This window comes from Rhagoletis pomonella, unplaced genomic scaffold, assembly GCF_013731165.1.
Source record: "Rhagoletis pomonella isolate Grant_MI unplaced genomic scaffold, Rhpom_1.0 Rhpom_scaffold_00013, whole genome shotgun sequence".
NCBI lineage: Eukaryota > Metazoa > Arthropoda > Insecta > Diptera > Tephritidae > Rhagoletis > Rhagoletis pomonella.
The window spans coordinates 12,697,099-12,710,167 of NW_023458567.1; the positions used below are offsets into that span (position 1 = coordinate 12,697,099).

At 36.8% G+C, this 13,069-nt stretch overlaps 2 protein-coding genes across 2 annotated transcripts; one reads left to right on the forward strand and one right to left on the reverse strand.

Annotated features, from left to right (window-relative positions):
• Window positions 1-276: 276 nt before the first annotated feature.
• LOC118748352 (uncharacterized protein K02A2.6-like) lies at window positions 277-2,621 on the reverse strand. Its single transcript, XM_036482725.1, has 2 exons — window positions 589-2,621; window positions 277-424 (listed from the first exon to the last, which is right to left on the reverse strand). The coding sequence occupies exons 1-2, from the start codon at window positions 2,619-2,621 to the stop codon at window positions 277-279; spliced, it is 2,181 nt and encodes a 726-aa protein (XP_036338618.1).
• A 3,198-nt stretch (window positions 2,622-5,819) lies between these two features.
• On the forward strand, window positions 5,820-9,651 carry LOC118748353. Its single transcript, XM_036482726.1, has 5 exons — window positions 5,820-6,001; window positions 7,605-7,624; window positions 7,862-8,086; window positions 9,109-9,295; window positions 9,357-9,651. The coding sequence occupies exons 1-5, from the start codon at window positions 5,820-5,822 to the stop codon at window positions 9,556-9,558; spliced, it is 816 nt and encodes a 271-aa protein (XP_036338619.1). The 3' UTR covers window positions 9,559-9,651.
• The last annotated feature ends 3,418 nt before the right edge of the window (window positions 9,652-13,069 follow it).

Consider the following 13,069-nt stretch of genomic DNA (forward strand, 5'->3'; position numbering starts at 1 on the left):
CACCTCTGAATACGTTGAGCCGTCATGGTTGGAAGATTTTTATCGGGTCTAAATATGCTGACCAGCGGTTTGTGGTCCGTTATAAGCGTAAACTTGTGCCCGTATAAAAACTGGTGAAATTTTTGCACACCGAATATTATTGCCAAACCCTCCTTTTCTATTTGGCTGTAGTTTTCTTGATGACGATTGAGGGTCTTGGAGGCAAAAGCAATCGGTTGCTCGGTCCCATCCGGATAAACATGGGAGATCACTGCTCCAACCCCATACGATGAGGCGTCAGTAGCCAACACGATTGGTAGTTCTTCTTGAAAATGAGCCAGCATGGTTGCTTTTATGATATGCCCTTTGAGTTCGTTGAACGCGTTCTCTTGCTCTGACTTCCACTGGAAAGTCACATTTTTCCGCCTTAGTTTGTTCATTGGCGCTGCAAGTTGGGAATAATTTGGAATAAAATTGTGGTAGTAATTTATTTTTCCCATAAATGCCTCAAGCTCTTTTAAGTTTGTCGGGCGCCGTAAGTTCTTCACAGCTCGGACTCCAGACTCATCTGGTAAAATACCATCTGCGCTTATTTCACGACCCAAATACGTTAACTTGGTCTTTAAAAACTCACATTTCTCCCTCTTGCATTTGATACCTGCTGCTTGTAGTATATTTAAAACTTTGGCTAAGCGTTCGATGTGTTCCTTTTCGTCCGCGCCTGCCACAATGATGTCGTCGATGTAATTTGCGCATCCTTCAACTCCACATAATAGCTGCTCGAGATGTTTCTGGAACATGGCTGGTGCGCTCGCTACCCCATATGGCAGTCGCTGGTACTGAAACAAGCCCAGTGGCGTGTTGACCACTAGCACTTTTTTGGACTCCTCGTCGAGCTCCATTTGAAGATATGCGTCGCGCAAGTCTATCTTCGAAAAATATTTGCCGTGTCGAACTGTGTGTAGTAGGCACTCCCTAGTAGGTAGAGGATATTGATCTACATCAATTTGCTGGTTAACGCCTCTCTTAAAATCTCCACAGATGCGTACTGATCCATCCGGTTTTGTTGCTAGCACGATGGGGGATGCCCAGTCGCTGAATGTAATTTGCTGCCAAATACCTGCTTGTGATAATCGTTGCGCTTCTTCTTTAAATTTTGGTAGCTGGGCAAAAGGAATTGGTCTGCTCTTGCTGAACTTAGGTACTGCGTTTTCTTTAAGTTTAATCGAGGCTTTGACTGACTTAATTGTACCAAGTGCTGGAGTGAACACATCTGCGAAAGTAGTCAACAGCGTTTGCAATTTTTCGGATGACTCGACGGTCAATGTATCAATTTGCACAATTTTGAATCCCAATTCTTCAAATAAGTCCACTCCGAACAAATTGCTAGAACCCCGCACATTCGAAACTACTAGTGGCAATATTTTCTCGACTGAACCGCATTGAATTTTCGCAGAGAATTCACCCAAAGTTTCTATTTGAGTATGACCGTAGCCGTATAGTTCACGCGAACATGGCTTCAGTAATGGTTTATTTAACATTTCGTAGGTGTCCAATGTTATTACGGAGACTTCAGCACCAGAATCCATCTGAAATTCTGTCTTTATGCCATTAACAAAAACTTCCACAAAACGTTTTTTATTTTTTCCGCTAACTGTGCTAGCTACCGAAAATGCCGTTGAAATGTATTCTATTTTGTCACCTTTGTTGACTTTGCTGGCTTTATTCTGCTTTTGTTCGTATTTCTTTTCACTTGATAAACATACGACTGCAATATGGCCTGTTTTGCCGCAATTTCGGCAAACAGCGCTTCTAAATTTGCAATCATCTCTATTATGTGAAACTCCACAGCCTGTGCATGAACGGTATTTTGGTTTTTTGTTCTTTTTGTTTTTGTTACGCATGTTAGTTTTTTCGGTGTTCCTCGCTGACATCAAGTAAATTCCATTGCTATCTACTGCATTTGTAGTGTTCGTTTTGTCTTTGATTGCGCTTACCGTCTTTGTTGTTGATTCAAGTGAATCGGCGATGAGCTGCACTTCGGCCAGCGTTGGCTGCGGTTTTTGTAAGGCTGCCGTACGAACTGCATCGTGGGGCGAATTCAAAATTATTTTGTCTCTGATCATATCGTCCGAGTAATCATGCATACAATTTTCTTTTTTGCACACAAAATCACACTGCCGGGCTAAGCTTCGCAGATCGGCTACCCATTCTTTGTAGGTACGGCTGCCCATTTCTGCCTTATGGAATTCATAACGAGCTGCAACTACATGAACCTTTTCTTTATAGAATTCCGTTAGTTTTCCAGAAAGTTCAAGAAACGTTTGTTTTTGTAACTCGTCAACGCCGACAAGTTTTTTTAGTGTTTCATAAGCGTCATTGCCCAACCAAGATAAGAAAAATGATTTCTGTTTGTTGGCGTCAATTACAGCATAAGCAGAGAAATGTTGCTTGAGTTGTTCCAGGTAGGACTCCCATTTCTGCTGTTGAATGTTGAACTGCACAAAAGCTGGAACCAGAGTAGCATCTTGACCTGGAGGCCTTCTCGAAAGGCTGTCCATCCAAGCCTTCTGTTCCTTTAGCACACTGAGAGTGAAGTTACGTTGCTCCTCCATCAATTTTTTGAAAAACTCTTCAGTCATCGTTGTATTCTTTTTTTTCCTCGTCGCCAGATGTTAAACTTGTAGTTGGTGATAACAAGTCGATGGTATACTCACGCAATTCGGTTGCCGATGAGATGTGCACGCAATGGTCTTTCTAAACCTACTCACGTTTATTCTCGTGGCTATAGTTCAGTGTTGCCAGATATAAAAAATTACAATTACATTAAAATTAGTTTTACATTGAGAATAAAAATTCATTGTTGTTAGTAAATTTTAATTTGCATACACAACAGTATGTATCAAGGTTAATCAATTAATGATGATGATTGTGGTGATGACTAACCGGAAGTTCGTTGGCTTGAGAGGCACTAATTATCTCTCACTTTCGATTTTTCAATGCAATGATGGCATTTTTGAGTTATTTAAGAAAATTTTCTTACTAGCGCATATTCGAGGACCTAAACCAAATTGAATATAAGCGTCTGAAATTGACTGGCCATCTCCAAACCTTTCGGGATTGAAAACTACTGGATCATCAAAGAATTTTGGGTACTCATGAAGTCCGTATATAAATAATAATTTTTTATTTATTTTATATATATTTATTAAATATATGTACAAATGTGCATTCCCTTCTCTACGACTACGTCAGTTCCTGGTATCTGGAAATATAGTATAAAACAAATATATTTTGAAAAATAGAAAATTTATCGACCCCTAACCGCCATAAAGATCTAAGCGACGTTTTTTCCAAAAATTTCTATTTGATGCAGAGATGTTTTTAGAGCATCAGCTGCACTAGATAATCAATAAAATCTCCCCTCATCGATCAACTTGTGTGGAGCCGATTTTCTCTACTAATTGCGGCATGAAGAATACTGTTACCAGAGCCACCATTCTCTTGAGTTGTTGAACTTAAAGTTGTTGAAAATAAATGCAATATGAGACATTAGTTCTTATTGAAAGAAGTGTAACTACTTTTAGATTAATTTCATTTCCGGCTGGGCCTTGTCCGAAGTGATTTGTGATTGCATTTAATAAATTAAAAAAATATATATATGTATATTTAATTGTGGTGGAGTATATGATAAATTATGCACTCGAGAGTATCTCACCCAAGTGATAACTGCACTTGAATTGAATGGTAAGTGGCCCTTACATAAACATAACAGAGGCTGAAGCTCCATAGCAAGTTTTTCAGGCCGTAAGGCTTTCGAAGTCGGTCAATCTTATCAGGCGAGCGGCACATTTGTAAACATTTTCATTAATTTTGAAATTTAAAAAGAATATTTTTTTATAAAATAAGAAACGATTTAGTGGCAAATGATAAAAATTATTTTGTTTATAACAACGGTGGGCAAACGCGGCTCTTTGAGCCATATGCGGCCCTTTGCTTAGCAAAGTGCGGCTCTTTTTACTTTCTCTTTGCTTAGAACATTTTGGCTCTGTTTGCTTTTTAAAACAGATATTTCTTTGCTGGACATTCTTTTCCATTGTGTTTTTTTTTTTTATACTATTTTCAGAACATTACCCGCAATAGGAGAATGAAAATTGGCTTTCTGATTTAATGTTCTTTACCAAGATAAGGGAACATTTGCAAAATTTGAATTTGTCTTTACAAGAGAGAATAAAAACGTTTTTGATTTATCGCAAATTATTTTAAGTTTTGAAACTAAACTACGCCTTTTTATTTATGATCTCAAAAACAGAATATTTCATCACTTTCCATGGCTAGAAAAAAATATTGCACATGATTTAAAAGCAGATTTTGAAAAAAGACTTGCCGATTTGAAATTATTTAAATGTAACTCTCCAGTAACTTAATTTCTGAGAATTCGTTAGTAGTTTGCAAGTTTTACGAACAGCTGATTAATTTGTTGTTTATTCGCAGCTAGTTACTAATAAAACAATATATATTATATTTAAATGGGTTTATTTTGTCAATTTCAACTATAAAAACCTCATAAACATTTCTTTTACTAGTTTCAATTCCACCCAGCAACATGCGATCAGCTGTTTTTTCTCACTTGCAAGTTCTTATTAGCAAAAATGTATCCAGTAAAAACTAGCAACTTCTCCTCAAAAAAGAAAATTTCTTATAAGTTTTTTGGGTGCAAGAACACCAAAACGTGATAGTTAGTACAAACTGGTACAAACTATGTTGCACAAGAACGCTACTAATGTTCGTCTAACTTGCAGGTTGCTGCAAATTTCTGTTCGCGTACTATTTTGGATATTTTTCTCTTGTGGGAGTACAGATAACATTTCGCCAGAATCTTGCTGTTGGACATTTTTTACTGGAAATTTAAAACTGTTACGATGGGCTTTAACTGACGTAAAACCAGATTTTGAAAATTTGGCCAAAGGGATCTTCTAAATTTTCTTTAATATTTATCTTACGTACATTAGAATAATAATAAAAATAATATCTTTCATTTCTAATAATAATTTTATTTAGAAATAAAATTTTTGTTTTTGCTGTTTTTTTTTGTGGCCCTTTGTAGCATTTAGAATTTACATGTGGCTCTTTTCGACCTCGGCCTTGCCCACCCCTGGTTTATAAATACCCAAAGTGTAGGAATGAATTTTCCAACAAATGAGATATCGACTAAAAAATAAAAAAATAAAAAAAGAAGAAGAAAGTTTAATGAGTCAACTGTCACGCCTGTAGACCTGAAACAAGTCCGAAACTTGGCATCTTTCAGGCTTGTCGGACTTCGGTTGTGGAGCAGCTTCCATGCGCTGGCATAATAAAATAATAAAATTAGTAGTAGTAGTAGAAAAAATATAAATTTTTAAAACTTGTAATATTTTGTGCGTTTATAATTATGATACGGAGTGTATTAGTAAATGTCGCACCCACCCGTTCCTGTGTATTTTAAGACTTGCCGATAGCTAGCTGATAACGACAAGGTAAGCCATTGAAGTGCATGTGGTCAATGCAACTATGATTAGACGACAAACGCTCGTAGCTATTACATTCGTATTATAAATAAAGGTTCCACTAATATTGCATCCAGTTATCATATAGCAGCGGCACACGTACATTAACGTTAGTCAACTAAATTGATAGCAACTGTATTATACATACGAATATAATTCAAAGAAGATTCTAACGTCTCTTCCGTACACCAATCTACATCATTCACCGAGTACGTTCTATCTGAACTCTATTATTCGGATTACACGGTCCACAGCATTTTCATATCGCCTCAATATTTTTATTATCGAAGAAGAATGGTGTGGTCTCGACCAGTTGGCCCCCCACTTGTGTGGAGTGTCATTGAGTTGATTGATTCTGCTGGAGAGAAGAGAAAATTCTCACTGCAGGAAATTCCTGAGGAGCGGTACGAAGAGGCACTTTGCCATATGTGCTCTATCTTCGTGAAGGATGAAACAATATGTCGGGCTATGGGTTAGTGATGCAACGAATGGAAAGAAATTATTACACTAAAAAGAGATTACATACATATGGAGCCTTAACCGCCAAAATAACGTAAGCGACACTTTTTTCAATATTTTTTTTTTTTGATGCAGAAATATTCCTAGAGGATTTAGATGCATTTCTGCATCAAAAAGAAAATTTTGAAAAAAATGTCGCTTACGTTATTTTGGCGGTTAGGGCTCGATATGTACACTGCCGGAACAAAGTATTGGCACAGCAAATTTTTCACAATATACGCAACAATTTTCATTCTAATATTTTTCCGCTAATTTCGTATAAAAATATGGTTCATTCTACAGCAAAAAACATAAAAATATAATTCCTCAACTTTGTGCAAAACTCGCGAAAATTCAGCAAATTTTCATGAAAATTTTAAACTTTTTAATCAGAATTTTTGAGTATGCAGATTTGTAGCCCAGTCAAGCTTATTACAATAAAGTGCAAGTTTTAAGTAGCTAGGAATTACGGTTGATTTTTGGCAATTTTTTTTCACGCAGTCTCTTCCATACAAACATTTTTTTTCGAAAATACTTTATATGGAAAAGATGCAAAACACCTTCAACAAAAAAAATCTTAAAAACGAACGCGATTTTTGACTAACTCTGAAGTTTCATTTTTTTTACTAGAATTTGATGGGCTGCAAAACTGCATACTCAAGAAAATTCTAAAAAATCTGATTAAAAAGTTGAAAATTTTGATGAAAATTTGCTGAATTTTCGCGAGTTTAGGAATGACATTTGTACATATATTTTTTGTTGTTGAATGAACCATATTTTTATACAAAATTGGCGGAAAAAATATTAGAATAAAAATTGTTGCATATATTGTGAAAAATTTGCTGTGCCAATACTTTGTGTATGTATTTCTCTACTGAGTTTTTCTAAAATTCATGCAAGGATTTCTATAAAAGCGTAACTTATTAACGTAAAGGATATCCACGCTCTGACTGAAAAGGTTTTTATGTTCTACATTCTATTGTTGGTATGGGGGCAGTGTTAGGATATCAATTTATAGTCTTACTGAATTTCAAAAATATTTTAGTTGATTTCTATATCTACTTTTTGAAAAACCTCTCAGTGTGGAAGTATATATGTGATTTTGTGTTAGTTTTTAATTATGTATTATATTTCAAGTCGTATTTTTTAAAACTGCTCATTACAACTAAATCTTGGACTATTTATGATATTGTGAAAATGAATTTCGGAAATTTAAAAAAAATGTATATATAATTATTTTTATTATTTCACACCTTTTACGGACCGAAAGTAACATGTCACGCACTTACTATGTTAAAAGTTTGGAATTTTTCGAAGAATGGCCAAAGATCGGTAAACGTGATCGAAAAGTTCACCTCCATAGCTTTCTTGATGCGATAGGCGTAAAGAAAAGTATACAACGCCAGGATTTTCCCAGTTGCGCAGTTTGCATATATAAAATAAATGTTTGCCATGGTGATGGCAAATATATGTTTCAGCAACAAAAATTTTGCAAAAATCAATCTGAAAAAGGATAGCATATCGGAAATCAGCATCTCAAGTATACCCCAAAACGATTCGTAAATAATTTTGTTCACCTAGCTTGTTCTACGCGCCACACTGTGCGACGTCAAAAAAAGAGGAGGAGGTTATGAATTCGTCGGAATATTTATATTTTTTTATGTATGTTGCCGAATAACCTTAAATCACGTGAACCGTTTTCGGTAATTCCGATCATTGGATCATGAAGAAACTAACGGTATTCCTAAATATTTATAAATGTGCATTCAAATCGGTTGTTAAACTATTAATAAAAAAAATTAATTATCTAACTGGTTATTATATAAATTATCCTTCAGGTGTGATAAACGATCCCCAATCGATAGAAACGGGGCGAAAATTATGGGGTCAGGCATTGTCACAAGGAATTTCCGTCGCTGCATTCGAGATTACTAAGGAGGATGCAGAACCAACGCTTGCTGGTATGAATGTGCTTGTTTACGTTGACGAAGAGACGGATAAGGCGATGAAATCACTGAAGGTAAATTCACAGATTTTTTCGAAATTTTATTTAATTCACGAGTGTTGGTGATAACTGTGCGGCTTTCTATTTACCTGATTCTTAGTTAATTGAGTTGTACACTTCATTTTATTCCTTATCACTGGGGCTAAGAATCTCATGCACTAAAAAATCGAAAATATGCGCATATAATATGCAATCAAAATTCAAAATAATGCACTATAAACATGTAAAATATGCAATTACAAATATTTTCCTAATATTTTATTGCCGGTGCTAAAATAAGTAACACATTTACATACCGAGCTCTAACCGCCAAAAGATGGAAGCGACATATTTTTCAAAATTTTCTTTTTTCGTAAACGCATTTTTACATTATTTTTTGTTGCCATTCTGTAGGGTATACTCCAAAATTACAAAAACTTTACTTGGTTTTTGTAAAATAAAAAACACGCTTAGACTGCGATCAAACAAAGTTACACTTTCAAAACATTGTTTACGCAACCGGTTTAGTTTTAAGTTTCAAGTGCATTTTTTTTATAAAGTTCGAATAATTAAAGGAAAATTTTAAATAGAAAACAAAAATATAAGTATTTAAGTGCCTATGTCCCAATTAAACAAGTAAGAGCAGCACTTTAACAGATAACTGCATTTGAAAAAAATTCATATATTCACAACATACATAGATAGAGGAGTTACATATATAAAAAATCATATCTAAACAATCAGAGGTATGGAAGATATACCTTATATAGCACCAATCTAAGTGATTTTCACTGCTGTGTGATTGGTATGTAAACCGGTAACCCAATTTAATGGGTTTAGCTTCCTACATAAAGGAGATATATCGCAAAAACGTGTATCTGGACAATCAATGGTATTTTCTCAGTAGACTTTGTATTATTATTTATAAAATAGCTTACGAAATCTTTTACCCCGGTAATGTATTGGTTTTTATTGACAATTTTGTAAGTGTATTGGAGAATGCGTTAGGTCAGTCTTGCTGTGGTGAGATAGCACTATTTGAATATAGATACATACATAAGTCCTCGATTTACATTTATGTATAAGCTGTAAAAAAAACAGCGATCGAATTGTTTGATACGCAGGGTAAATCGAAATTTGCGGATCTCTTACGCTACGTAATGACAATTTCTGCCCTAGCGGACCCTCGGAAGATCTACATGGTCGATAAATATCTAAGTGCTCTTGGATTGAGTGTAAAACCTGAATACCGGCGACTTGGATTGGGTCAAAAGCTATTACAATTGAGGTTACTAGATTTGGCCACTGCGACGTCAACAAAAGTTTAATCTTCTTTTATTTCTTATCAGAGACGGAATTGGAAAAAAGTACGGTATCGAGTACACGTCAACGGTGTTTTCGAGTCCAACTTCCCAGAGCCTAGCAAAAAAAGTCGGATTCAAGACAGATTTGGAGTGTCCTTACGAGGAAGCACTCCATGAAGATGGAACTCCTTTACTGCCGACACTCAAAGGAAAGAGTTGTAAAATTATGAGTAAACGCATCGCTTGAATGAACTGTTCCAGTCGATAAATAAGATAATTTAGGTTGACGAAAAAAGGTCATTCGATAAAAATTATGGGTAAAAATATTTATTAAAAGTATGTTGTACATACAAATACAAATGCAAATATACAAGGTGGCGCAAAAGTAACCTTGCGATGTTTTTTGGCTGTAATTTAAAAAAAAAATGAAAAACTTTGATTCTTCTTGTGGATTATTTTTATTTGGTCTTTTAATTTTTTTTACATCAAGTCGAGAATATGATGTCATGTAAATGGCCGCCGCCACAGTTGATTGCCATTTGAGCCCTTTTTATGGCATTTTCCATCACTTTGGCCAAAACTTCCGGCGATAGGTCCTCACATTCTTGACGGATATTGTCTTTGAGAGCTGCAAGAGTCTGAGGCTTGTTGACATAAACCCGCGACTTCAAAAAGCCCCACAAAAAGAAGTCTGGAGCGGTCAAATCAGGCGATCTTGCTGGGATATTAGGCGCCCGGGAAATGCATCCTTCAGCATATCGGTTGTGGCACGTGCAGTGTGTGCCGTTGCACCGTCCTGTTGGAACCACATGTTTTCCAATCCCAATTCATCAAGTTGCGGCAAAAAGAACTCGTTGATCATTGCTCTGTAGCGCTCACCATTCACAGTAACCGTTTGGCCCGCGACGTCTTCGAAGAAAAAAGGTCCGATGACTCCTCCAGCGAAAACAGCACACCATACAGTGACTTTGAGCGGGTGTAATGGCTCTTCGTGGGTTACACGCGGATTTTCAGTGCCCCAGAAGCGTAAATTTTGCTTATTTACGTACCCGCTAAGATGGAAATGGGCCTCATCACTCATGATTATTTTTGATGAAAAATCATCTTCCTCTTGGTCAAATAAATAGTCAGCAATATTCCGCGTGCTGGAGCAGTGTAGCGTAACATTGTTTATTAACGTGTATTTCGCATGTGTTTACTACACAAATGTCAAAACAGAACTGACATTAGGGGCCAATCGCAAAATTTATAGCATTTTCTGATAGGAGGATTACTTTAGCGCCACCTTGTACATACATACAAATATAAAAAAAAAAATTAATGATGTTATATTTTACTTCACTGTCCATTTTTCTATAGCTGTATATTGTACAAGGAGTATTTTAATATGTATACATTAGGCTGTTCTTCAGATTCAGGTGGTTCAGATTCCTCTATGGGGACTCAAAAAATATCTCAGTTTTGTTTGTCAATGCTCAGCTCTTCACACAAGGCGTCTCAAGCATTGGGGATCACGCTTTTTCATGGTTTGACAGACTTTATACTGACATTATGGATTAACCTCGGTTAGAAGGATGTTACTCTCCTGGCACTCACAGAGGGCATTCACAATGGGCAAACTTGATTGTCCATTGTAATTCTTCAATTCTTGAAATAAACTGAATTAAAAACAAAAAAATGAACTGTACTTCAATTTTTTTTTTGTTTTTTTTCGAGCATATTTGTAAGCATATTTGCCAATGTTTTAGTGCTTATCTAATCGGGTAAAATTGGTTATTTGAACATTAAACAACTGGCCCTAAGTTAATGACCAACATAACTTGGCACAGCATTGATAATTTTCTAACATACCAATCATAAGTTGTTGGTGCAATAGAGCCTAGAGAGCATACAGCAAATTTGAGGAGGAGCTCTTGCCAAAAACTTAGCAAAAGCGTAAGCGCCAAAATATAATTATTATATTAGCCACTTATTTTTTAACCGACTTCCAAAACAGGAGAAGGTTATCAGTTCGACGGAATATTTTTTTATTTATTTTTTTTTATGTATGTTAGCGCATTACTTTGGACCACGATCAACCGATTTCGATAATTCTTTTTGCATCGGAAAGGTAGTGTCTCAGAGGTGGCCCCACACTAATCTGGTTAAGATCCGATCAGTGGATCATGAGATATATATATATATATTTTTTTTATGAAAGTTGAAGTCGGTTTTTTTTGCTAAAAACTGCTTGTTCCCTATAAAATGTGAACAAAAAATACGTAGACAACTATCAGTAAACGCCAATGTCGTAGTTATCCGTTTTGGTATATTTTACGATTTGCCGATAACGACAAGTAGTCAGATAGATGGCCAATTTAGTGCACGCGCTCGGCGCAAATTTTGAGGGCGAAACGATAACGCAACCAGTGTTGCCACACATGAGCTTTTCCTACCAAAACTGGTATTTTTTTTTAAGTCGTAGGTTGGTAGGCTTGATTGGGCTTTGGTAGGTTCCGTGACCATTTTATTTTTTTTTCGCGAGCAGGGGGTCGAAAATGCCTATTGCATCATCAAATCTGTCGTCACAACAATGGTTTGTCCGGAGACTAAAACACTCCCTCCGAATTGGAACCGTCGCCCACCCTGGGACCACTAATCGCATTGCTCCAGGGTGGCGTTCCATATTTCTCATTAACTAAAGTTCCCTATTGAACCGTCGCCCACCCTGGGACCACTAATCGCATTGCTCCAGATTGGCGTTCCATATTTCTCATTAACTAAAGTTCCCTCGGTGCATTTGCGTCCAGCTCCCGCTTCTTGAGTCTAAGTAAGTATTCTGCATATTTAACTATGTTCTTCTAGTTAGTTTCGCTATGTAGCATGGCTTGGATGACGTTATCTGAGTTAATTGGTCCTACAAGGTCTTGCAGATTATTGCGCTTGGATTCGTTTGCGCCTTAAGCTCCCACATTTTCTTGAGTTCGGCTGCTAGCAGGTGAATGGGAACCGTTCCGCTTATAACTAGTATTGTACGGTACGTAGAGGCTACTCTTAAAGCTGATGTGCGATGGGCTCTACAAAGTATCTTGCAACGGCTATTTTTATGTAAGGTGTCAGACCAGATCTCCGTTTTTCTTTTACTTTGGGTCGGTCCATCAATATTGGCCATTAATCTGCTTAGGTAAGCCGTTGCGTCTGCGTGCTGCATTTGTGCCCAATACGTTAGTCTGGGGTCTAGTCTTACGCCTAAGTACTTTATTACTCTTGGCGTATTTAATATAATGCCAGTCAGTTTCATGCTCACTTCTTAGGGAATATGCTTCTTGGTTAGGAGTATTAGCTCGGGTTTCACTGCTGCAAGTTTAAGACCGTGTGAGTCGAGCCATGCCTGTGTTCTTATCATAGTCTGGTTTAATTTGTGGCGGGCATCTTCGGTGTCTCTTGCGGTGATCACTGCGGCAATGTCATCAGTGTAGCCTACTAAATATGTGTCATCAGGCATCTCAAGGTTTAATATTCCGTCGTAGCTAACGTTCCATAGGTCTGGCCCAAGAATGGAGCCTTGTGCTGCGCCCGACGTGATCGTCATTTGCCGGGGTCCATCGGTGGTATGGTACAATGACTCCCCGCCTTTCAGGTAGCCATGAGTCTAAGGTACGTGGATATGTTGTAGACTTCTTCTAGTGCGTGTATCATATTTTCCAATTTTGCGGTATTGAAGGCATTGCGAACGTCTAAGGTTGCAAGCAAGACTATAATATGTATTCTATGTGCCT